Source organism: Chrysemys picta, chromosome 10, assembly GCF_011386835.1.
Source record: "Chrysemys picta bellii isolate R12L10 chromosome 10, ASM1138683v2, whole genome shotgun sequence".
NCBI lineage: Eukaryota > Metazoa > Chordata > Testudines > Emydidae > Chrysemys > Chrysemys picta.
In genome coordinates this window covers 18,694,222-18,722,060 of record NC_088800.1, presented here as the reverse complement: position 1 = coordinate 18,722,060, position 27,839 = coordinate 18,694,222, and the positions used below count along the sequence as shown (strand labels likewise).

Genomic DNA, 27,839 nt, shown 5'->3' with positions numbered 1-27,839 from the left:
ATTTACAATTAAATCACTTTCTATTCAAATGAAATGTATTTGTTTAAATTTAAATATTTGGGGGCTGGCTCCTCCAGCGTCAATGATTTTAGTGGATCTGCTCCAGTTTACACCAGCTGAGGATCTAGCTTTATATCACTGAGACACAAATTTTCATGCAAAACACACCAGACATCACAGGATTCCAGTAGTTCCGGGCCATTTGTCTGCTGCTGCTAGGAAGTTGTTTACTCTTTGTATCACTCTCTGCTGACGTCTGCTCACTGAACAATGTCATCAAATTTCCTGTTTTTTGGCCTGTGGAAAGTAGCTCCCCCACCTTATGCGAAGGCTTTGCTGCATGGAGATCCATGGAGCCGGATGCACCCAGCAGACAGGATGTAAGGTTAAATGCAGCATAGCTAAGTAAATAAAGTAGGTGTTCAGATGTGAACTATAGTTGTCTGCTTACAATGAGGATAAAACTGACAGCTTTAAATAGGGTGACCAGATGTCCTGATTTTATAGGGTCAGTCCTGATTTTGTGGTCTTTTTTTATATAGGCTCCTATTACCCTCCACCCCCTGTCCTGATTTTTCACACTTGCTGTCTGGTCACCCTAGCTTTAAACACTGAACTGGGTCATAAAAAACCTACATTTGTTTCATTGATTTTTTTTTTAATCAGAAATATAAACTGCTTCTGTTTTTCTTTTATTAATGAAGTTTCTCTCTAAATCTTGTCAGCAGATTTCTTCCTAATATAATTTGGAATACATTACAATTTGGTTTTATATAATGCCACCTATATCAAGGCATTACAAAAATACTGGTAGTGCCATAGTTTTGTAGACAATGGGATTTTGTAGACAGTGGAACCGCCATATTGCAGTAATCAATATCTCATGCACTGACTTGAACAATAGAGCCTGTCGTACTGAGAGTGGGAACGCTGGAACATTGCTTGGGGTCTTATCCCCCCTCTTTTTTTTTTTTTTTTTTTGACCAGTGACATGAGATTATTAACTTCCTCTTGGACAGCAACCAGGAATGAGCAAAACAGACTTTGGTTCAACGTGTTCCAAAAGAGAATGTGGCAGCAACCCCACATCAATAATATTAACAATATCATTGTATTAGCCTTCTGAAATCTGTGGTGAAAGGAAGTGCCTTTTGGAAAAATACCCCAATAGGCTCGACCATACATCTGGTTCATGCTTCCCTGCCTCTGCTGCACATGTCTCTTGCTCAAACCAGCTCTTCCCCCGCCCCCCTCACCGTTACTCTGCTCTCCCATATCCTGTTTTCTCCTTCCTCCAAAACAGCTTCTGTATTCTGCTCAGAGCAGCTCATCGCTTCATGAAAGCAGTTTTTGTGGGGAGTATTTTAAAGCCCTTTCTATAAAAAGAAAAAAGACCAAAAAAAGTTTGAAATATGTGGAGTTGCCCTGAGTTGCAGTCAGAAAGTAACTGGAGTGCAGATGAGGATTAGGCCAACGCTAGTTTAAGTGGCATGTGGGAGTTGAACTGTCCTCAACATTTTAGAGACTGTTCCATTAGTCAAGTTTGTTTTTTCTTGTTTTGCTTAATTCTTTGTTAAGGAATAGGAAGAGCAGCTCGTGTAAAACTAACATATTGGTTTTCTTCTCCTCTTCTCTGCCGACAACTATGTTGCATTGACTCAATAGTGGTTTTAGTGAGTGGAATTTTCAGCATTAGTGAATTACAGACTAAGCCTGAAGCATGTTCTAAAATCCCCTGAGTACCTTTCCCAGATCTGAGGAGGAGCGCTGTGTAAGCTCAAAGGTCATCTCTTTCGCCCACAAAAGATGGTCCAATAAAAGATATTAACTCGCCCACACTGTCTCTCTAAAATCTTGTGGTGTTCACCTCACTGTAATGATGGACTAACCCTTTTATTTGGATGAGGCAGAGACAAAACATGTTGATTCCCTTTGACTAGCCCCCTCCCAATGGAAGAAAATAAATTAACTGGCCCCCTTCCCCTATAGGCTTCCTGGACTACCTGCACCCAATTTGGCAAGCACACAAGAATTTACTTGTCACAATATCCAACTGATCACAGGGCATCTATAGGCCACAGAGAAACACATGGCCAAGTCAAATCAGAACAAAAATGGGAAAACTTTGTTGTTCCTCATTTTCAGTTGCTTTCGACCTTCATCTATGCACACGTAAATATGGTATTGTTTCATAACTATCATTCAGTAGGCTCTGTTCATTAAGGGCCTTATACAAAGCCCGTTGATATCAAGGAGTATTTCCATTGATTTCCATAAGCTTTGGATCAATCCCTACATGGAATGCTCTCTGATATAGGCTGCCTGGCTAAAGCTTGGTTCTTCAGAGAAATTCAGTTACAGTGTAATTAATTAAAACTATAGTAGGATACCTTGCATAGGTCACAAGTGAAAATACACTGGATGATCTAACCCTTGTTCCTAGTGGATATTTGTCTGTACCACAGAGCCTCACCTTTTGCCTCACATTTTGGAGAGATTGCGGTCTTTTTTTCCCTTCTACATATTTTTCAATTCTTCCCTATGGCTCCTCCCATCAGATAATGGGGTGGGGTTGATTCTTTTTTCCTGTGCTGGACAGCTCTCCCCTTTTCTCTGATGTGATTCCCCATTTCTGTTCTTGTTCCACCTCTTCTGCTGTAGCTTGAGTATTTAAGTATTGCACTTTTGTATTATGGCTAGATTTTGCCCCTGTGTGTCAGCATGGAGGATAAAGTTCCCTCTTCACCCTTCAAGGTCAAGAGTTGTGTCTCCACTGCCTCCCCGTGAGTGAGGGGATGGGAAGTGGACTGAGCCAGAGCTATTTTACCCCACCTTCTACTGATCAGCAGAGCTGGCTGTACAAAATACTGAGCCCCACGAGGGCTGACACAGCATACTCCCCTCCTCCATTGGAAAAGGGGAGCTCTGGAAAAACTGTGCCTCAGGGATGGGGGACCCCATTGCCTAAATGCTCAATTTAGCCCTTACAATTAAATTTATTCAGAACCTGTCCTCATGGAAGAGATTTATAGACACAAGTGCATACTAAAATTGTTAAAAGGAGGTGATTTATTTTATTTCTGACATACATTCTAGATGTTGTCCTCTATATACTGGAGCTGCCAAATAAAGCTTGAGGCTATAGTTGTTCAATCTGGTGCTAGAGGACAGAGTAGAGAGTAAAATGAAGAATACCACCACCACTGGTAATCAGCAGTCAAAGGAACGACGCAGTTGACAGAGTAGGCCTGTTTTTGCCCAACCTGGTAAAATATAGACTGGGGGAGTCATCTGTCAAGAAAATAGTCCATTCATATTGCAGTGTGAGGGGACAGGGAGAACTAAGTTAGAAAGAGTAAAAATATACTCACATCTCATGTATGTTGGAAATAATGGATCATGTCATAATGAAAAATGTAGAATAATGTACTTTTTAAAAATGGGTCTGTATTTTTTAGAGTTTGGTTTCCTACACACGATGCCAAAAGCTTCTTCTGAGTTGGAGTGCTTTACCTTGAATAGTGTTAATTATCTAAAAAGCTAGATGAGAATTTAGTTGTCAAATTCTGAGCAACAAAACACATTTTTTCATGAGTTTCAGACAGATTTATTTTTAGCTTTATAGTGCTTATTTTTTACAATGCTAATTCTACATTAATTCTTAATTTAAAAAATTGTGAAACCATAAATCCTATACTCACTAATCCAATATTCTATAAGAAGGATGAGCTGAAAACAGAATCGGCGACTGTTCAAATTATTAATTGATCAGAAAATGAGAAATTGTAGAATTATACACTGTACATAGTGGACATATAAAAACATTGGTATGTTTTACTTTTTGTTTAAATGTAAAATAAACTTTTTGGTTTATGAATAGAGACCCTATATGTCTATATTTATGGTATAAAAATATTCTCAAACTTAGGATGTGATATTTTTAAATATAAAAATCAGTCTTAACTGGCATAAATTATATTAAATTAGGACCCATCTCTGCCCCCCTCACATTGCATAATACCTTATTCCATGGTAGTAGGATTGCATTCTTAAGTAATCAGAAGGGTCTGTGAGATGGAAATACCTAACACACCAGGTATCCAAAATACATTTCATATTTTAATACTTCCAGTTACCTGAAAAAATTACCCATTTATGGCTTGTTGATTCAGCATCAAAACCAGTTTTATAGAATGGAGACGATAAACTCAGAGTGGTGATGGGTCTTTTTCAACATTTTTTTATTTTGACTAAGATAAGGAAAAGGAGGATGAACACACGGAGACAATGAGTGCACAAAGTGCTCTTGATAATCTCTCTGGTCCATGGCTGCTAAGTAGCCTTCCAAAAGAATGAAATCCATGTGGCAAAACCACAGTAAAACATACTTGCTTCACCCAGAAAATATTTCTGCACATACCCTTATTATATGGCCTGCTGATTTTGTTGATTTGTTTTGTTAAGAACATCCTGTAAGCAATTTATGTGTAATGGGGTGGTTGTTTGGTGCCACCCCTAATTTTTTCTACAGTCTTACAGGAGGTAGTGTATTTAAACAAGCCATTCATTGCTTTTTAACAAATTTACATTACAGAGAATAACTGGATGAAATGATGCATTTCATTACGTATTCTGAAGTCACCCAGAGTATGACATATTGGCTCTAATGAAACAGGAAAAATGAAAAAGTAGTAAAAGTGCAGAGAACATCCAGATCCCAAACTCTCAGTCCATTTGTGTTCAATGCAAATGTCTGTTGTTCCTAAAGTTTCAGGGCAGCTGTGTAGACTATACACATTATTGATTCTAATAGTTAGTCAAAATATCTGACTGATGCAATGTAGCACTACATGAAAAACAAAACCATTCAGCTGTCCACCATCTGTTTTGTCTTGGGTAAGAAGGACAGAGAGATCAAGAAAAAACTGCCAATATCAATAGGGTCAGGACATTTCTCCTGGCTCAAAGAAACATAAAAGTGCATAAAACATATCAAATGAAATTTCCTGTGATTGGGGGAAAAAAAACTTTCACAACCAAAACACTGTTTCTCTCCTCTGTCCGTGATAACTATTACAGTCTTATGTTTAAAACTCCTAGCAGCAGAAGAAAAAGAGATGAGCTGGTGAACCATCTAATCAGAATAACTTTCTAAGAGTCTCATCTAGGTCATTCATCAACCGGTCTGTAGATACATTTTTCTTTTAATTCTTCAAAACAGCACAGGAGCTGGGCAGCCTCAACCCTTATTGGAACTGGTGACAGACTCCTGAGTCTGTCTCAGTTTTTCTATTCCTTGACTTGTGACACTGGACTTCCTTCAAGAAAGAAAACTCTTTATTTATCCCTGATATCTGGCTAGTTCTTTCATGTTATAATTACCGTTTCCCGCAGGCTTCTTTTCCCATTAAACTGGCTTATAGGAATGCAGTAATATTTTTGCTAATGTACACTAATGGGCCTCCTTTTCTGCATCCAGCTGATGAAATGTCACATTAGGTTTTGCAGTATGTGAAATCAGGTCTAATTCTTCATTACCCAACAGAACTCCAATAGATTGGATATTTTGTGAACAGAATTGCTCTAATATACTATTGCTTTAAAACACAGAAATCAGTACAGCTGTTATCTTACTCAGCATTGCTAGAGAGAGGTCTGAAAGTTTCTCCTTTTGTTGCAGGCAGATCTGAGCTACTTTGATTCTCCTATGTTCAGTTGGGCAGATATAACTTCTGTCTTGCCCAAGGGAAGACACTGAGGCTTACAATGAAACGTTTCCTGCTAAAATTTCTGGTAAAAGCTCCCTGCCAAAGCTATCAGCAGTCTGGATCACTGTCTGGGAAGAAACACTTGGTGCAGGGGAGGAAGGAGGAAATGGTGCCTGTGAACTTATTAATGGTGTCACCAGACGGGACTTTAAAGTCTATTTTCTCTTGTTTATTCTCATACTTTGGTGTCATTCTTTCCCACTTCCAGCAGTATTCTTAGATCCACTGCATCCTGACTTTGAAAAAATCAGCATAGTGAGACAGTAATGATCAATTTGGAAAAAATATTTTGGATTGTCTCAAAACTGATTCAAAGTTCTTCCATCTTATCAGAATCTGTGCCTCAAAGGAGATGGTTGCAGGGCAGTTGCCCCCTGTCGCCAAAGCTAGACATGCATTGTATGTGTTATGTTAGCACCATTTTATGCTACTCTGTGTGCTGAGGCCTCTCTCTCTAATGGCTTCTTCTCCTAATTTACCATTATTTGTGCTAATTAAAACTTCATTGTTAGGCTAAATGGTAGTACTGAGTTCATAGACTCATAGACTTTAAGGTCAGAAGGGACCATTATGATCATCTAGTCTGACCTCCCGCATGATGCAGGCCACAAAGCCGTCCCAACCCCTTTCCCTTGACTCTGCTGTTGAAGTCCCCAAGTCCTGTGGTTTAGAGACTTCAAGTAGCAGAGAATCCTCCAGCTAGCGATCCCTGCCCCATGCTGCGGAGGAAGGCGAAAAACCTCCAGAGCCTCTGCCAATCTACCCTGGAGGAAAATTCCTTCCCGACCCCAAATATGGCGATCAGTAGAACCCTGAGCATGTAGGCAAGATTCTCCAGCCAGACCCTCATTGGCCATTGATACTATTTACCAGCGATGGCACGCTGTTCATTTGACTAAAATCATGTTATCCCATTAAACCATTCCCTCCATAAACTTATCTAGCTTAATCTTAAAGCCAGACAGGTCCTTCGCCCCCACCGTTTCCCTCGGAAGGCTGTTCCAATATTTCACCCCTCTGACTGTTAGAAACCTTTGTCTAATTTCAAGCCTAAACTTCCCCACGGCCAGTTTATATCCATTCGTTCTCGTGTCCACATTAGTACTGAGCTGAAATAATTCCTCTCCCTCCCTGGTATTTATTCCTCTGATATATTTAAAGAGAGCAATCATATCCCCTCTCAGCCTTCTTTTGGTTAGGCTAAACAACCCGAGCTTCTCGAGTCTTCTTTCATACGACAGGTTTTCCATTCCTCTGATCATCCTAGTGGCCCTTCTCTGTACCCGTTCCAGTTTGAGTTCATCTTTTTTAAACATGGGAGACCAGAACTGCACACAGTACTCCAAATGAGGTCTCACCAGTGCCTTGTACAACGGAAGCAGCACCTCCTTATCCCTACTAGATATACCTCGCCTAATGCATCCCAAGACCGCATTGGCTTTTTTCACTGCCACATCACATTGTCGACTCATAGTCATCCTGCGGTCTACCAGGACTCCGAGGTCTTTCTCTTCCTCCGTTACTTCCAACCGATGCGTCCCCAGCTTGTAACTAAAATTTTTGTTAGTCATCCCTAAATGCATCACCTTACACTTTTCACTATTAAATTTCATCCTATTCCTGTTACTCCAATTTACAAGGTCATTCAAGTCTCCCTGCAGAATATCCCGATCCTCCTCCGAATTGGCAATACCTCCCAACTTTGTGTCATCCGCAAACTTTATCAGCCCACTCCTACAATTGGTTCTGAGGTCAGTAATAAATAGATTAAATAAAATCGGACCCAAAACCGAACCTTGAGGAACTCCACTGGTGACCTCCCTCCATCCTGACAGTTCACCTTTCAGTACGACCCGCTGCAGTCTCCCCATTAACCAGTTCCTTATCCACCTCTGGATTTTCATATCGATCCCCATCTTTTCCAATTTAACCAATAATTGCTCGTGCGGTACCGTATCAAACGCTTTACTGAAATCGAGGTATATTAGGTCCACCGCATTTCCCTTATCTAATAAGTCTGTTACTTTCTCAAAAAAGGAGATCAGATTGGTTTGGCATGATCTGCCTTTGGTAAAACCATGTTGAAATTTGTCGCAATTGCCATTGACCTCAAGGTCCTTAACTACTTTCTCCTTCAAAATTTTCTCCAGGACCTTGCACACTACAGATGTTAAACTGACAGGCCTGTAGTTACCCGGGTCACTTTTTTTCCCTTACTTGAAAATAGGAACCACATTAGCTATTCTCCAGTCCAACGGTACCACCCCCGAGTTTAAAGATTCATTAAAAATTATCGCTAAGGGGCCTGCTATTTCTTGTGCCAGTTCCTTCAATATTCTTGGATGAAGATCATCCGGTCCGCCCGACTTAGTCCCGTTAAGGTGTTCAAGTTTGGTTTCTACCTCAGATACGGTAGGGTTCTGTGGGACATGATAGAATTGCATAGACTTTTCCTAGCACATTGTTAAACCTGCAGTGTGAACTCTGCAGAGTGAGCGTTCTACACGTGTGTAGCTATTGCATGGGCACAGGAGCTTGCTTCCAATATCTCCTATGATGTAAAAACAGCCTAAGACCCAACTTTACAAATTTAGTAAAAGTGGTCACGAATTTTTTGTCAAAATGTTTGTCAGAAAAAGCTGATTTGTCAAAACCGAAACTTTTCACAGACACATTGGGTTTGACTAAACTTTTAGTTGGGAAGGTTTCTCAGGTCCAGGAGGCAGTTTCTGGTGAGAGAGAGAGAGCTTGAACTCAGAATGGCCAGTTGTTTAGGGCACTCACTTGGGATGAGGGTTGTATTCCCTGCTCTGCATCAGGAAGAGAAAAGACATGAACGTGGTTCTACCTCCCAGGTGAGTGCCCTAACCACTGGGCCATTGGTTATTCTAGGGCAAATAGCTTTCTCTTTCTTGTTTTGTTGCCCCCAAAAATTCAAAAGGTCTCAGTTTCATCCTGATGTGGAATGAAAACAAATTCCAACACCTTGAACTTTTTCACAGAACGGAATTCTTGTTTCTCAGCTAGCCCTACAAATTAGTCATTTTCAGGCAAATGATTTTATGGACAAGATGTTGACAAAATTGTGCTGAAGGCAGTAGGTAGTAATAACTTCAAAAAGCAGCCTGGCTGCACAGTTTAGTCTAGGCAATGACAAGTACAAATATTATGGCCCTCCCACAGGGACATAAAAGAAAAGCCCATTTTATAAAAATGAACAGTGTGTAGGATTTAACCCAGCCAGTTTGTTTTGAAAAGAACCTCTGGATGGTTCAGGTGGACTCACAGCTTGGAATAGCTGATAAAGTACCTGAAGGAACCATTTCAAAAGTAGCTGTGTAAATTACACGATCAGATCCTGCATTTACCTGGCTATCCATGTGCACATATTAACCAATGTTAACCCTGCACACAAACAGATGCTAGATATTTTGCACACCTATGTGCCTATGCAGTTTACATGGATGCAACTGAAAATCTCTAAATTCAGTAATCCATACAATCAGTTCATCCCATTGAAGATGCTCTACACTTCTTCATGTGCAGGTCCTGTGGCAGGTTTCTGCACCCTCTTGTTTTATTTTATTTCCTTTAACATTTTTGAATGGGATCTTCCCACCTGCGCCAAGAGTCTTTGTGAAGGTTCTGGTCCCACACTAGGGGCAGTCCTAAAGGTATAATGGGTGGTTATATAAGCATCTCATTGGTAGAGATACCTCCAGATTATTCAGGCTGGAAAATTGACACCTCTCTTTCCTTCAGGCCTCAATGTGATATTATATAATGGTGTAGCTGATAAGTTATATCAGTGGCGTTCAGCATATCTATATTATTTATATACTTATTGCATGTATTTACCATGGAGAAAATAGCAGTAACACCGATAGGGGAAATCCTGGTCCTATTGCAGTCAATGGAAGTTTTGCTATTAATCAATTGTGCCAGGATTTCACCCATAATCTTTACTGATATTTATGTGGTACTATTCAATCTTATTAGCTGAACTTGTTTCTCAGAGTACCAGTATTTAGTGTTTTAAATTGCTGATGGCTTGTTTGGTAGAAGGAGCGGTCTAGAGGGAAACTAAGTCTACTGAGAGCTGAGTTGCTATAGATACAAGGCCTTCTGTGAGGCTTCACCAGGAGGCTGGTAACATATTGGCCAGGTAGGCATTTCTGTTTGTTAGAAAGAAACATGCTGCATAATGCATCAGCTTACATGAATAGCCACTTCTTCTGCAAAGCCAGCAATTTTTTTGTACCAGAAGTATCTCTTGTATACAGAATGTACATAAAATAGTTACGAGTCAAAAGCTACATAGCTAAAGCATTTCTTCAACAAAGGGTTTTTTAGTTTAAAAGTGGAGTATGCCTACGACAAACTCAAATAGACTTTATAAGAGCAGTAGAAGAAAAATCCCAAGTTGCTTTAATGCAGTGTTTCCCAAACTTGGTGGGCCGGGCCGGTTTGTTTACCTGGCTGCTGTTTCCAGCAGCTCCCATTGGCCTGGAGCAGCGAACTGCGGCCACTGGGAGCCATGATCAGCCAGACCTGCGGACGTGGCAGGTAAACAAACTGGCCAGGCCCGCCAGGGGTTTTCCCTACACAAGTGGCATCCCAAGTTTGGGAAACACTGCTTTAATGTATTGAACTATGCTGATTGCAATTCTAATTATAGTGAACCTTCAGTTACAGTGTGGGAGGATTGACATAACTGACAAAGGGTATCATTATACTTTATTGAAGATTTGATCCCATTTATTCAGAGTGTAATATTTATCCAGCCCTGTGAGATGGCAGAAGCTTTGTGTGCTCCTGTATCAGACTTTGAGTACAAGACCAGTGTCCTGTTTCAAACTCCCCTGTAGTCCACAGAAATGAACAAGCATCTGCATAAGGTGAAGCTAGTAACTCACACCCAGATTTTTAAAGGTATTTGGGCATTGCTGCGCTCAACGTTGTAATGCTGAACTGATGTAGGCTGCTAAAGACCTTTAAAAATCTGACCTCATTCCCCTGGTTAGAGAATGAGCTTCTAGCCTTTAAAGGGAGAAGAGATCCCTATCTATCTTCTTTCTAACAACAATGCCCCCTCTAGATTTGCCTGTGGTAGATGATGGGGTAAAAAGAATAACACTGCTGCAAACAGGAAAGATCTGCCTATTTTTGAATGAAAAGACAACTCAGAAGTACACCTGTGGCTACTCCAGTACTAAGTCCAAATAATTCTCAACTTTTTATCATCATATGCTTCTTTAAAAAGTCGTAGTTCTAGAGGATAATAAATCTACTCTTTAAAATGTTCTTCATTTTCCAAAGTAAATAAGCAATTGTATGTTGTGCTTAGGACAAGGAAAGTAGGGTTTAATTCAGGGGGCGGCAACGTTCGGCACGCGGCTCGCACGTAAGCACCCTGGCGGGCCGGGCCAGTTTTATTTACCTGCTGATGCGGCAGGTTCGGCCGATCGCGGCCCCCACTGGCCACGGTTCGCCGTCCCGGGCCAATGGGGGCGGCGAGAAGCAGCGCGGGCGAGTGATGTGCTGGCCGTGGCTTCTCGCCGCCCCCATTGGTCCGGGACAGCGAACTGTGGCCAGTGGGGGCCGGGATCGGCCGAACCTGCCGCGTCAGCAGGTAAATAAAACTGACCCGGCCCGCCAAGGTGCTTACCCTGGTGAGCCGCGTGCCGAACATTGCCGACCCCTGGTTTAATTAAACAAAAATACTGAATTTAAGTGTTTATTATCACTATTTAACATTTGTATTGTGATAGTACCTAGAGGCCAATGAGATCTGGGCTCTGTTTGGTTAGGTGCTTTACATGCACAGTTGACAATTCCTGCCCTAAGGAGCTTACAGTTTAAAAGTCAAGACGTAGGTGGATGAGACAAAAAAGTGGGCCAGTGTGGGAGGTAACAATAATCATAGGTTTTGTGCTGTTCTCAGCCAGTCAGGACCAGTGATCTCAGCAAGCCACCTGCCTGGCTATTAGCAAATTACAGTTTGCAGCAGGCCTTTTCCAATTGGTCAGAAAACGAATTCTGTTCCAAAAGCTGTGGCCTTATGGTACCATATTCCATCATGTAGAAAACATTCAGGTATAGACATTGGCCCGATTGTGCCTTCCCACAGTCAAAGGGCATATCTTCACTACCCGCCGGATCGGCGGGTAGCGATCGATCTATCGGGGATCGATTTATTGTGTCTAGTGTAGACATGATAAAAATCGATCCCCGATCGCTCTGCCGTCGACTCCAGAACTCCACCGCAGCGAGAGGCGGAAGCGGAGTCGACGGGGGAGCGGCAGCGGTCGACTCGCCGCCGTCCTCACAGCCAGGTAAGTTGACCTAAAATACGCAACTTCAGCTACGCTGTTCGCGTAGCTGAAGTTGCGTATCTTAGGTCAAACACCCCCCCCCCCCCGTAGTGTAGACCTAGCCAAAGCCCCAGGAGGTGAAATTTTCAAAGATTTCCTCATGGTGATTTCCCATGAAGTACTGTCAGGGGTGTACAGATCCCCTGGCCACCAGTGCCATCTGCTCAGAGGCCCGCAAGCCCCACAAGAGCTCTGGCCCCGATAGTCCTCCAGCTGGGGCAGTTTGTGTTGCACCTGTTTTTTCTATATGTGGACATACCTATGGTTTTTCTTTTAATGTACTGTTCACCTGCTTTTCAGATATGCCAAGTACCCATTTACTTCAATGGTACTCAGCACCTTGGGAAATCCGGTTTGTCCCTTAAATAAGAAAAGCTTCCTAGTTTAGAACACACTAAAAAACAACAGCAAAAGAGCCTGACTGACTCACAGTCAGCTTTGACCACTGTGTGCTATTTCTGCGTAGGAGCTACCTCTATCTTTTTCTTTTTCCTTGTCCGTTTGTGATTATTGATGGATTAAGGCATGAAAAGTATACCTGGCATAGAAAAATAACTGTAAATTTCCCTCATAGACTTGAAAATGTCTTTGTAGTCAGTGAAGCCCATGCAAGTACAAGTGCTATGACAATGAATGCCATAGAAATGCATATAAAATCAGTAAATGAATACCTTAAAACTCACCAGGATAGTAGCAGAGGCCTTTTGTATCCTGGCATCTCTGTGATCACCCTCAAAACAGAGCTAGCAAGTGGTCCCCAGTAGAAAGAAGAAATATAGTAGGTGGATATGAAACAAATCAGAGCTTGTTGTTGTACTCCAGGATCTTTAGGCATCTGCAGAATTACAAGAGGGTAAGCAGTTTTAATAATATTAAACAATAGAACTACTGACATATTTAAATCTCCCAGAGTGCAGTGCAGTGCAACTGTTAAAATGCAAGCAGCGAGAATTTTCCTCTGGGCCAAAAGAATGTGCTATTTGTACTGAGAGTCTGCAAAGGAAGAAGGAAAGGGCAGTTCTCAATCTGCCTGTAAAATTAATACACCTAAGGCAGTGGAAGGTGAATGAAAAGTACTGTTTCAGTTAGACAAAAGTTGAGAAAACTATCACTGGATAGTTCAGAATGCCATGATCCCAAACATCTTTAATACTCTATATTTAAAGGTTTCTTGGTTGATCACCAGCCAAACTGAACACTAATCTCTCTTCAGTCTTCTATCCCTGTCCAGATAGTTGGGTATAGTTCCTCCTTTCCAGCAGATGGAGACAGGAGGACAGTATTTTGAAACTTTTTAGTGATGTCATCCTCCGTATATAAGGGAGTTTCTAGCTCCCAGAGCTCAGTTATATGTGTCTTCACCTAGTGGGAGACATGAGCAGCTGTAGCCTTGTTAGATGAGGAGGAAAAAGAGAGAAGGAAGTAGGCCTCAGATGCCTATGGGAATTTCTAGCCACACACCGTTATCCAGCTGCCTCTGAAGCAGTATGTGACACAGACAGCTGGAGAGCTCTTGGTCCAGCATGCAAAGGAGAAAACAGAGAAGGGCTCTGAGTTCCAGGAGAGTAAGAGAATAGAGTTCTCAGAGCTAGGAAGGTTTTCGAGCCAGACACTGGTATGCAGCTCGTAAAAGATGACCTCTTGATAAAGGTCAGCAACTATGATTTGCTCCTGCAAGCAGCCCCTATCCACCAAAGATGCCTAGACGCTATGGAGATGAGCACGATTATAAAATAGAACTAATCTAGCGCATTCCTAGCTGTCATTCTTTCACCATGATCTAAATAAGGGGCTGACACTCCTTCCCATAAATGTCCTCTTTTCTCATTTAAAATAATTACATTTCTATGTAGGGTGCATTGTTTGTTCATGGTGCCATTACAGCTTTCAAAGATATTTCTTCAGAAGTTATACCCTGAAGTGTACTTGACTTTGCAGAACTCTGAAGAGCTAAAAGTGTCCTTAAGGCTGTTTTTGCATTGATAGTGACAGCTATTTTTGCAGACTATGTATAGAAAACCATTATTATAGGGTTTTAAATTTTCTTCTAAAATACAAGCCAGGTCATTGAGCTGCTGTTTTTCTCTTTAGCGCAGGATATAACTCCAAATGCTTTTCAGCATGGCCTGACCACATAGAAATATGTGGCCATAGTGTACTAAGAAGAGAGGGGAAGAGAGAGAGAGACCAACCTGTAAAGGCAAACACTTTTCAGTGGGATCCTGAATTAAGACCCCAAATGGGAGCAATCTCAAACTTTTGGGTTGTTCAGATCCAGATCTGAATGTTGCATGTCAGGCCTGTTTCTACTTTAAACGCAACAATGTTAACTTGCCTAAGAAGGCGGCCCAAAAGATTGTCAGCTCTATAGAAGTGTCATCTAGCTTTTGTTTCGTGTTTCTCTTGCTTTAAATTCAAAGTGCTAATGTTTAGTGGAGTGTAGTATACAGATCAGTAAAGGACTGCCAGGTTGGGCATATGTTGAAGCAAATCCAACATTTGATTTGAACGCTGCTTTTTGTGAGCATGCTATTTGCTGCTCAACATCCTTGCTGTTATATATAGAGGAAAATCAATGTTATTCCTTAGGGCTAGCTTGTGGCTTTGGCTACACGCCCACATATAGTAAGGGAGAGTCAGAATTCCCACCACTGTTGTGTGGGCTACCTGGATCTCGAGTCCTGGAGCACAGGAGTAAGCAGTGCTGTGTGCCTGCTTAACCCTCACTGGAACAGAAATGTGGGAAGGGGCAGGTCCATGGCTGCACCCCCTCAATTTACCAGACTCCTGAGCTGAGTCAGTGCAGGGGGTGTCGTAATTTGTGGTATAGGTCAGCAGCACATTAGCATCTCCATTCCAAGCAAGCGGGAAACAGGGAGGGAATTGTGCTTTCCCCAGGACATTTTATGCACCACCCCCTTGGGCAAGGCTGAGGCTAAAAGCACAGTCTAGCCCTTAGAGTTTGAAAGCACAGGGATACAACCATCTTCTTTCTCAGACTTTCTGTGGAGTTTGAGAATATGGCTAAGGTGAATTATAACTCAAAGGTGGGGTTTCCATTTGAATAACCTCTCAAATAAAGGCTTGTGGTGGAAAGGGAGGTGCAGTTGATCAGACAAATGCCTGTCAGATTATCACTTAGATTTATGAGTGGATAATGATTTTTTTCTGGCTTGTTTTTGGTTTATACAATCCTATGTCTGTGTACTGTACCATACGAATGAGTATTCCCTCTTGGTGGGTGGGGGGGAGATACATTAGCATGAAAGGCCTACTCACCTTGCTACAGCACAAATACCTATTTACAATAGAAACATTTTGGTGCTACTGGGCATAGACTCATAAATATCATCTGTGAGAGCTATGGATAAAGAGTGCTGTAGAGGTGCTGAGTGGTCTATTGTTCATTTTATTTTATGAACTATTCTGCTTCACAACTTTACAAGGAATTGGCTTTCTAGAAACCTTCTAGCCTGCTTTGTGAAACAGTTCTTACCTTTAAATAATCAACTTTGACTGTCTTTATGAAGCAGGTCTGGTCAGCACCTAGCATAATGGGCCATTGATCCATGACTGGGGCCCTAAGTGCTACCGCATTACAAATAAGAAGTCAGTTTGGATAGCATAATTCACTTTTCCTGACAAAAATGGAATGATTCATTTCTATTACCTCCAAGCTTGCAATGCTATAAAGAGAAAGTTCCTGAATCCACACAGAGGAAATGTATAAGGAACAAATTGAGCATTCTCAGTTTCCCCAAAGTGTACAAGAAGCAGGGATCCTGATTTACCATTGCATGACTCCAGCTTTGGGCTATTGTAACACTGCTGATCTCATTGGAGTGACACTGGTGTTAAACTGGAGTAGTGCAGCCAGGAATCAGTCACAGAATATTTAAAAACAAACAAAAATCTTATAATAGTTAGAATGCATAAAATGCTTTACATATGGAAGGTGATGTATAAGCATTGACTTACTAAAGACATTCAGTTGGACTGTACACAATTTATTAATAAATATCTGTTAAATAGGCTTCTCAAATCATTTAGGGCCAAATTCTTGCCTCAGATCCATGCACATGACTGAGTATTTCCTCTTGGGACATTCAAAAAAGCTCTGTTTCTGACACATCTTCCTGTTTGCCATATCACTTAGTGTTAATGTTGTACTACTGTGTTGATCTGAGGCCAGAATTTGGCCCTCCAGAGCTATACAAAACTAAGAGTCTCTGAATTGTACATAACATTTTAAAAATGGAGTAAGTGAACAGTAGTGAAAATTAAATCAGGGCTTGTCTACACATGAAAATTAATCTGGAATAAGGTATGTATTATTTTAAAGTGGATTAATTAATCCTGGTTAACTCCATGTGTGGATGCTCTTATTCCAAAATAAGAGTGGCTTATTCTAAATTAGCTTACTCCACGCTGAGCGTCCACATGCGCAATTAATCAGGAATAGTTAATTGGGAATAACTCCTCATCTATGCAAGTATTCTTCAGTTGGCTCATGCATCACCCTGCCTACATTGTCTTTTATGTTGCTAAACAGTAGTATCAGAAAGTCCTTACACATTCAAGGACATTCAATGGGAATTTTGCAAGGAATGTATAAATGTGCAGAGTTCAGGATACAACCAGTATACATAGGTTTCAAAAGGTGAGAAGGAAATGTTAACAGGAAGAAAAATGGATTAAAATCCAATAGTCAGAAGCTACAGCTGGTCCTGATCATGGAGAACTGCTTGCCTGAAAGTGTTAGCCACAGGGAGTATAATGCCTTTTCCACTTCCAGGAAAAATCCATATGCTGGTGTGCCCTATGTAGTATGGATCTTAGCTGTCTCGGGAGCTCCCTAATACACTGTCTTGTCAGTTGAGATCCAGGAGGGTTACTCATGCAAACAGACCCATGATCCTGAAAGTGTTGGCTGAGATTTTTCAGGGGACGGCTCTCGACTTTGGAATTCATTACACCCTCTTGATTTGATAGGTCCTGGATCAGTTGACTGTCAGGGTGTGATCTGAAGTCGGTCTGTTCACTTGGGCTATTGCTTGATGGGATGGGTATATCTAGGCTTACTAAAGCCAGTTTAAAAAAAAAGTGTAAAGAAGAGTTAATGTAAAATTAATCCATTTCTTTTAATCGAAAAATCAAAATGTGGAACATTTGAACCGACCCTAATGCTTACAGCTTAATTTTGGGATTGAGTCGTTTAAATTTAGCTAAAATTAGTCAATTCTTATTTGTGATGATTAATAATGTACATATACACAGAGGCAATATTCAAGAGTATATTTCAAAATTAAATTAAAATGCATTTATACAATTTTAAAATATCAGTAAAATTATTAATATTGCTGGCAATAGACTATAAAGACTATAAAGAAGAAATGTTAGACGTGATGAATAAGTTTTGATATTGCAAGCCCACTGATTCAATATACAGTTGTTTTGGATACATTTTAAAACTCTCCACTAGTTACCCTGTACATCCAGTTTGGTAAATTTACTCACAGCATTGCTGTGTTTGTGTATGAGGTAGTATAGCCTATTGTGCCCCGTTAATAAACTGTATTTCAATTTTGCTAAAGCAAGTCTGGTAATAAAACAATACATGCATGATGCAGTACTTATATTCATAACACACTTGCTTTTAAGCATTGGAACAATTTGTCATAGTGCTGTATTTAGGAAAGATTACTTGTTAGTTGGGCATATTATACAATTAATATATTATGGTTTAGTAGTAAAATACCACTCACTGTATCGCTATCAGACATTTTCATGGGAACAGACATTAGGCTTGAGACTTGTAGTAAAGCTTATGTGAACAGACCGTTACTTAGTGCTAAACTGTTATCAGGAATATCCTTACTATTGGCTGATTCCTAAATCCTAGGTTCCCTGTACATCTGTAATCTGCCCATCTGCAATCCATTTAATAAAAGTGGCTGCACGATTGATAATATAGAGCAAGTGTGTCTCACTTCTTTATTCAAATAAGTATACTGCAAAATTCTCAAGAATGGTAATCATCTAGGACCAAACCCTAGGGCTGCCCATGTGTCCTCATGAACGCTGTGACCTTTGAGGAGGAGGGAGATCAGCAGCAATCTGGGGACTCCTACAGAGATGCGTACAGCTCCCCCATGGGAGGAGAGATTACTGGTTAGTCTACGTAGTACATCGAGACTGTGTGGCGGCAAAAAGTAACTTCCATTGGCTGTGTAGTCCCAGCTGTTGGTGGAGAGTCTGAAAGGAAGTGATGGAGTAGATGTAGATTGTGGAGGATTCATTTGTATGAGCACTCTTTCTCCCTACTATTTCGCTGCTCCATAACTCCCTCTGCAGCAGGCCAGCCTTTCTCCTGAACAGATTGGTCTGGAGCAGAGGCAGCAGCCATGCCGCTGAAGGCCATGGATACATTGGGCTAGCCAGGGACCTGAATTAAAGCATCACACAAAAACTTCAGGAAATATTTAGAAAAAATCAGCCTGCAGAAGTAATGTATTTGCTTCTCTTTAACATAAATACTGTTTGGTATTTAATAGCCAAAGACTTTTTTTCCAGCTGACTCTGCCTCTTTTGAGGGTTAGCTCTGCCCTCCAATTAGTAATGGCAACAGAGGCATTTTAGACTAAGCCAAGATATGAGAAGTCTGGTAAATAGGAAACCTACGGCATGTAGGCACTTTTGATGTGTCCTACATTCTAACCAAGTAGTATATCACCATAACTAGCACATAGAGTGAGCCTGCCATTTCTGCTCTTTGTTCTTTACTATAAGTATTCCATGAGCAAGTTCATATAAGGTTTTTCTCTCCATAGGAATGAAAAAACATGAGTAGGTCTTTCCTGTAGATTCTGCTCTGGCTGAGTTGTGAAGGATGACTCATAGTAAGAAGAAATCTGAAATGTTTTAATAGGTTACATCAGGTCACCGTCTAGTTGGTTGTACTTTAATCAGAGCAGTCACAGTTGTTTGGGACAGTCTGTTTTAAGCTTATTTCAGTTGTTTGTTTACCAAACATTCACTTATCTCTGAATTATTTTACCAGCAATTTCAGTGACATAGCAATTTAAGGTCCAGATCTTGCAAACCCTCCGTAGCAAGCGTAGTGCTTAGTAAGGCACAGAGCCCTCAGTCTAGTTCCCACTAAAGTCAGTTGAAAGACTCCCCCCGGTTTTAACGGGAATCAGATCACGTATTTATCCCCCTTGACTTCACTTTGACTCCTCTTGTGCCCAGCCAGTTTGCCTATCTAGTGAGGACAGTCTAATCTAATCCATCTAGGTGTTTACATAGCCCCTGTTACCATAGTATGTGAATACCTAGAGCCACCAGCCTCACAGATTGGAGTGAGTAAAATGTAGGGCTCTGGTGGAAAGGGCTGCACCTTTGGAAGGATGATGCACAGTTAGAACTCAGCAATATTGGCCCCTCCTCACTCTACATCCAGGTTGGGCCCTGGCTCAAAGCTACAGTCTGGTCTCTAGGTGTGTATTTTCAAATACTTAAATTCATAACCAGTTCACCTTGGATATTCCGGACTCAGCTCTTGTCACATCCATAGACGCTTTGCCTGCTCGTGAGATTAACATATGTGGGTCCTTAGCAATATGTGGACAATTCCAAGGACTGCAGGTAGCCTTATATTTTTGTTCTCCTTATATGATCTCGTAAAAAATGTTTGTTCCTGCCTTGACACAGCTATTAGGATCATTAGTCATAATTGTTAGTATAAAAATGTTCTGATTGCTCTTTTTAAAGCAGGATGAATGTACAGGAAGAAATGGCAAAACATACAGCTGGATAAAGGTGCATTTGTGCAATTGTTATACATGTAGGCTTGAGGAAAGGGGATTAATTATAGTTTTAGCTATATTTGTAAAGTTTATTTAATCCAACCAGACTTCAGAGTTTCTGCTTTTGTGCTGCATTAAATCCTTGAAGCCTTTACAGTGTCATGGTTGACACAGTACTTAACCAAAACTTTGATTCTTGAGACTGCTGGCTGCATAAGTAGTACTGAAATGATTAATCAAGTTATTTGAACAGATTTCAGCCAGATTAAGAATTAACCACACTGCACCAAAATTTTACAGCTGAGATGCAGAAGAGGGTTTTTCTTCCACCTGGGACAGAAAGTTAACATGTAACAAGATAGTTTATCACATGCAGGCGGTTTCTGTAAGTGGAGCTTAAACGTCACGTTGGCAAAAAAGTGTTTTGTAGACTCAGTTAACTCCCTGTTGGACAACTCCTGCTTGGCGTATTGCAGTGACTAGTCCCATTGTTCTCATGAGACTTTCTATGTGAGCAGAATGAACAGGAATTCGTTCCATGCATGCCCATTTCAAAACTACGGTAAATAGGACATAACTGATCATGGTTGATAGTGTCTACTAAAGGGAAGTTCTGGTCTGAGATAGTCAGGAGTTTCAGGTGAAATTGAGGTGGTGGATTGAGAGAGCTGTATGGGGAAAACTGCGCAGAGCCTTCCAACATAGTTCTGACTGTGCCTGGCTCCAACCATTGCTATTAGGACCCAATCCTGCTAAGTGCAGAGCACCTCCTGAGAGATGCTGGGCTTCTTTAACCCCTACAGACGTCAACGGAAGTTGAGGGTGCTTGATTCCATGCAGGATCAGACCGTTGGTCTTTTAATGCTTCTATGAGCATTAAATTCACTCACAAACTTATAGAAGAAAGGAGCAAATGAAAGCAATAGCTGGCAGCAGTAATTGTATCTTACTGTTTAATATTAGACTTGGCACTGGTTCTAAATACCTGTAAACTTTGGGAAAGTTCAGCTCTGGGTCTGAACCTTACAGCTCAAAGCCATTGTTAGTTAAAATTGAAAACACTTTCTGCTGGCAGCCTGAATGCACAAAAATAAATCTTTCAAAATGTAATGTAAAGTATGGTTATGCTCAGAAAAGTGACTGTAAAAATGGCAACTTTTACTCTATAGATATTCTCCCTGTATGTCCTCCAGGCATTTCTGCTGACTTTACTGATTAAAACCAAGTTGTTACTGCTGTTAGCACCACAAAGCCAATAAAACCATGGCAGAGAAAGATGGATTTGCATCTGCCTCATGCATCATCAACTAAATTACCAGCTAATTTCTTAGTGCAAAATCGTTACGTGGTGATGAGGTGAGAGGCAGAACAAAGCAGCTTGATTTTTCACATCCCATGAAGAATTTTCAGTGTTTGCAATGAGAAGAATCACCTTTGGGGAGTGTTTCAAGTGAATAAATCTGACCTGGAAGCTATTGAGAAAGTAAATCTGGAACCCTCTCCATGTTGATGTTACAGTCACTGTTAGAGCCACACTTTAATAACGAAGGTATAAACTGTTCCTGGATTGTTTTCTCAGGTGTTACACTGGCTTTTCCTCGCCTCATATTTCTTTCTCATTTAAATTTATATTGGTGATTTCCAAATTGATAAACAAATAAAAGCTCACATGAAGTGCCTTACGGGCTATGCAATGGAGCAATAAGGTCATAGAGAGAAACGAGCATGTAATTTTAAAAGGTTTTTATGTGGTATATGGGATGTAATGATGGTTCTTTAAAATTACTTATTGGAAAAATTCTAGACAGCAAAGGATTAAATCTGATCTTAAAGTGTGGTTTTACTCTGAAAAAACAACAATGTAAAAATGCCACCTCTGTACTCAACAGATCTGTTCCTTGTGTGTATATGATCCCGAGTCCTCTTTGTTTACTACATTGCCAAAAATAAGTTTCTTCTGTGTTTTTTACCCCCAGTTAGCCCTGCAGCGCCTGCACAGCTAAGCGAGAACCAGCAGGATTTTAGTTGCCCTTTTTACATCAAGAGAATTCTTTACTAATTGTTTGTGTTCGATCTCTCAGGGTACATCATCAACAGCCCCTCCCCCCCCCCCCCCCCCAAAAAAACCCAACCCTGCAGCAGTAAGTCTCAGAGCCTGGGTTAACTGACTCGGGCTTGCACTGCAGAGCTAAAAATAGCTGTGTAGACGCTTGGGCTCAGGCTGGAGACCAGGCTCTGAAACCGGGGAGGGTGGGGGGAAGAGGAGAAGAGGTCAGGTCTTGCAGACCAGGCTCCAGCTTGAACAACTACACTGCTGTTTTTAGTCCCTCAGTGAAAGCCCGAGTCAGTTCACCCAGGCTCTGAGACTTGCTGCTGCTACGTTTTGGTTTTGCTGTGTAGATGCACCCTCAGAGACCAAAAATACAAAAGGCCAGATTTTTAAAGGTATTTAGGCCCTTAAAGATGCAGATAGGTGCATAAGCGCGTCTGAAAATCCCACTAGGCACCTATGTGCATCTTTAGGCACCTAAATACCTTTGAAAATCTAGCCCAAAGCCACTTAAGAGCCATTCCATTTACTCCTGTTCCCGTCTTCAGGCAATAATGCCTAATAGTCTGTGGTATCAGACAGTTAGTTGGTGGAGCTAGTAAGAGCAGCAGACACACCTAGTCATCGTTACTTGTAATGGTGCAAGAGAAGGAAAGATCCTAGCTTGACTCTCTGATCCCATGCTAAGTTTGCACTTAGAAAAAGACTCTTTTCATGTGTAATTCGCACACGCTCGATATGGACACACAATGAACATGGCACAGCACAATGACATTGTACAATCACTTTTCAGAGTAGAGGTGCCTTTTAAACATACATGCCTTTAAATGCTTATCTCAGAGTTCTACAGTCTTCAGGTTCTGAGGGCTCTCATGGTCTCCACCAGCATGGCCTTGGGAAATAATGCATCAGAGCATACTTTGGGAAATGAAGTATGCATGTTTATTTGTACAGCTTTCAAGCACTCACCATTATGTAGCGAAATCCATTACTGATAAAGTTTCTAAAGCAGAGTGTGACAGGGCACACCACTAGTCTGGCACCTCCTCCTGGCTGCTCTGGGGATTAGCTCATCAGGTCGATGCCCCATTGCCACAGTGGTACACCATCTCTCTCTCAGGTCTGCAGCTCCTCTTTTGTTCCAGGAAGCACAGCGTCCTCTTCATGACTCAGCTCTCTGGGCAGGTCGCTCAGCATTTCCCCCACTTCTGGGATATATCAAAGTCTTTCCTTCAGCAGCCTTATGCAGTATTCCCATTCACTGCCTCAACCTAGCAGTTCTGGGCTTTACTCTCCCAGCCCTCATTGCTCCTTCCCAGGACTGCATCCTACCACTCATTTCCCCCCACTTTCTCTGGGTGTACTAGCTCCAAACCCTGCTCCCTCTACCCAAGGAGTGATTGCTCTTTCCCCACAGCCCTTGTCTGATGCCAGCTTCCTGGCTTTATAGGCCCTGTCTATTCCTGCTCAGCTGAGCCTGCCTTCTATCAATTCCCTGCCTTCTAGCTCTCCCTCCAGGTGCAGTCTGTGCAGTTAATTGGCCTGCCTGGTCTTCTTAACCCCTTCCAGTCCTGTGTGGGCTGGACACCCCATCACCCAGTTCCATACTTTTACCTTTCTTTTTGAATTAAATGCTTATTTAAATTTTTTAAAGAAAGCTATTTCTAAACATTTGCCTGTGTTGTGGAACCGCTTAAGTGATACTGAGAATACAGAAAAATAATGAGCTGTCTAGCATACTCAGAGGACTAAAACATAGCTTTATGTTTGAAATGACAATAAGAAAGTGACTGTAACCTGCTTGTTGATTTGTAACCTTGTTGTTGCATTGAATAGGAATTTTTAAAAGCAACACAAAACCCTCATAGATAGACGGGCTGATAATGATAGCAATATATTTGTGACCCAGTGGTAAATAGGAGAGCTCTTCTTTTAGAGAGCTGATTTTCCTTCCTCCGTGAGCAGGAATGTATTTATAAAATTCTCTTCTTTTTTGTAGGCAGCAGTGACAGATGTGCAGTTTGGCCCTATGAGACTCCACCAAGATCAACTTCAGGTAACACTTTAGGAAATACTGAAATTAAGGTGAAGTTTCATGATCATCACACTGCATTTGTCCTGTAATTTACAGTATGCACATTGATGTTCAAATAAATATTTCACAGCTCAAACTAAAGACCAAATTTTCAGCAGAGCAATGTTTGTGATTGGATCTATTTTGTGTGCTCAACCCTTCCCCGGGGCATTTTGGCATGCCAGGCAACAAGCATGTTATCTAACAGATACAGCACTTTGTAAGTTTTCCCATCCTAAAATAAATCCCCACCCTGTTTCCAGCCTCTCTCCCTTCTCCCTTGCGTCTCTCAACTTATTGAACATGATATCTACAACTATTTCTCCTAGTTTCTGTTCTCCACTTCCACCTGTATTCCAGTCCAATCTGGTTCTCACCCACTACACTTCACTCTACTGAAACTGCTCTGAACAAGGTTGCTCTTTAATGATCCAAATGGACAAATCTCAGACCCTCTGCTCCATCCTCATCCTCTTTGAGCTTTCGGCTGCCTTTGACACTGTGAACATAGTCTCCTTCCTGAAGCCTCATCCTCTCTCAGCTTGTGCAATTCCATCCTCCCTTGGTTCTCCTCCTACCACTCTGGTTGTTCCATCAGTACCTCTCTTGGTGAATCCACCTCTTCACCCCCTCACCCTTTCCAGGAGTATCCCATAGTGGTCCATCAATGCTCCACTCATCTTCTCCCTCTACACCCCATCTCTAAGTAATATCCATTCACATGGTATCAGCTTATACACTACTTAATAATATGGCAAAGGCTGAACTCGTCTTCCCAAATCCTTCCTACTCCCTAGTTTCTCTGTCACCGTTGACACCACAATTCTCCTTGTAACTCAGGCCTATAACCTGGTGTCATCCTGGAGTCCACTACCTCTCTTGCTGCACAGATTCATTCATAGATTCATTCGTAGCTCAAAAGGCCAGAAAGGACCATTGTGATCATCTAATCTGACCTCTTGCATAACACAGGCCTCTTATGGACTTCCCTGTATTAATTCCTCTTTGTATGAGATCATCTCTTCCCTGTATTAATTCCTCTTTGAATGAGATCATTGCTTTTAGAAAAAAAAATCCAATCTTGATTGAAAAATTTCCAGTGATGGGCAATCCACCAGAGCCTTGGTTAATTACCCTCATTTTTAAAATGTACACCTTATTTCAAGGGTGAATTTGTTTAGCTTCAATTTACAGCCATTGGATCCTGTTAAATTTTTATCTTCTAGACTGAAGAGCCCTCCATTATTAAATTTCTGTTTCCCGTGTAGGTACTTATAGACTTTGATCAAGTCCCCCTTAACCGTATCTTGGATAAGTCATGTTCTTCCATCCTTTAATCATTGCCATGGCTCTTCTCTAAAACTCTCCAGTACTCCTTGAACTATGATACCAGAACTGGACACATTATTCCTGTACTGGTCACACCAGTGCCAAATACAGAGGTAATGTAACCTCTCCACTTCTACTCAATATTGCCCCGTTTTTATACATCCAATGGATCACAATAGCTGTTTTGGCCATGTCATTGCAATGGAAGCTCATGTTCAACTGATTAGCCATCTAGCCATCGTGGAGTCTGAAAAAGACTTGTGGGTCACCACTTCCCAGGATAGAGTCCCCCATCCTGTAAGTATTACCTGCATTCTTAATTCCTAGATATATAGATATACATTTAGCTGTATTAAAAGACATATTATTTGTTTGTGTCCCTCTTACTATGTGATCCAGATCGCTCGGTATCAGTGACCTGTCCTCTTCATTATTCACCACTCCCTCAATCTTTGTATATCTGCAGTTTTTATCAGTAATGATGTTATAGTTTCTTCCAGAGTCAGTGATAAATATGTTAGAGTGTGGGGCCAAAAAGTGCTTCCTTTGAGACCCCACTAGAAATACACACTCTCAGTAATGATTCTCCATTTCCGATAACCTTTTGAGACCTATCAGCTAGCTAGTTTTTAATTCATTTAATGTGTGTCATGTTGATTTTGTATCATCGTAGTTTCTTAATTAAAATGTTGTGTGGTATGAAATCAAATCCCTACAGAAGTCCAAATATATTACATCAACACTATTACCTTTATCAATCCAATTAATAATCTCACCAAAAAAAGATATCGAGTTAGTTTGACATGATCTGTTTTCCATAAACTCATACTAATTGGCGATAATTATATTACCCTCCTTTAATTCTTTATTGATCGACTCCTATATCAGCTGTTCTATTATTTTTCACAGGATCAATGTCAGGCTGACAGAACTACTGCCCTGGTTGTTCCATTGACTTCTTTTAAATATTGGCACTACATTAACTTTCTTCCAGTCCCCTGCAACTTCCTCACTGTTCCAAGCCTTATTGCAAATCTGCATTAATGGTCCAGAGAGCTCTTCAGCCATCTCTTTTAAAACACTTGGATGCAAGTTAGCTGGACTTGCAGATTTAAAATGTCTAATGTTCAGTAGCTGCTGTTTAGCCTCCTTCCTAGTTACAGTTGGACTGGAGAGTATTTCGTCGTCATATGACTGAATACATCATCCTGCTTTTGCCCCAAACGAGAGCAGAAATATTTCTTGCATATCTCTGTCTTTTCTGCATTATTGTTGACAATTCTACCATTTCCATTTAGTAATGGTTCAATAAATCAAGCCTCATAATACCTATGGGAGGTAGCTAAGTATTATTATCCCCATTTTACAGATAGGGATACTGAGGTACAGAGAGGTTAAACAACTTCAAATCTATGGCAGAGCCAGGAATACAACCCAGATCTGCTGATTGCTGTTCTGTGCTTTTGCTACAAAATGATCCTTCCTTTCTTAAGATTGTTATAAATTAACTTCACTAAAAATAGCCCAAACTATTACATGTTTTTACTGAGAGTTTAGCATAAACTACTATTCGTTGCTATAAAAGGAATCTGAGCTAAATGAACACAAAGTCCTTCACTCTTACAAAAATATGCACTACATGTAAATGTTAAGATTTATTGATAGACATTCCACCAACCGGGTCCAAAGTGTAGCTACCACTGGAATTCTTAAAATAGCCCAGAAGTATAAAGTTCAGCAGGATGTGGTGTGAGTTACAGAAGCTATACATTATTGTTTGACCACAGTATACATATCTTACTGTAGTTTGATTAAATTACTGAACGTTTTGGTGTTGTGTAACAATGGCCAAATTCTGAAAGTGACTTTATTGCCCCCTTCCAAAAATGGACACACACACTGTATTATCTGCAAAAGCAGCATTAATTAAAGGCCCATATTCTAGTCTATCAAACAGCCCAAATCAAGCCTCTTCCTCACTCCCTACACAGTGTCATCCTGATGCAAAGCCTATTGCAGTCAATGGCAATTTTTCTGTAGACTTTAATGACCTTTGGATCCGGCCTCTTCAACTTCTGTAGCACCTTCCATCGTGGTGCTCTGAACACCATGCAAACATGAAGGAATTAAGCCTCCCCGCACCTGTATGAAGTGGGTAAGCATTATTCTCCCCATTTCAAAGAAGCACAGAGACATTAAGCTTGCCAAAGGTTACGACATGAGTTTGTGACCGAGCCAGGCCTAGGTCCCAGAATTCCTGACTCTGAGATTTTTATTTTAACCACAGCACACTCCCTCTGGAATAAATTGCAAGGCAGACTTTGCCTAGGAGTCATAGCTGGGGCAAGCTGCATATACAGGAATACCACCCTTGACTTCAGAACCTCATAAGCTCACCAGGACTCCGATAGTTCTTGCTATTCACAATATTTCAGG

At 41.1% G+C, this 27,839-nt stretch overlaps 1 protein-coding gene across 2 annotated transcripts in view; it reads left to right on the top strand.

Annotated features, from left to right (window-relative positions):
- Positions 1–27,839, top strand: part of LOC101937122 (high affinity cAMP-specific and IBMX-insensitive 3',5'-cyclic phosphodiesterase 8A) — a 238,062-nt gene that overhangs the window by 152,402 nt on the left and 57,821 nt on the right. For both annotated transcript variants that reach the window (XM_065558140.1, XM_005307247.5), the window contains exon 2: positions 24,000–24,056. In XM_065558140.1, coding sequence (XP_065414212.1) covers positions 24,000–24,056 — 57 coding nt within the window. The remainder of the gene's footprint in view (positions 1–23,999; positions 24,057–27,839) is intronic.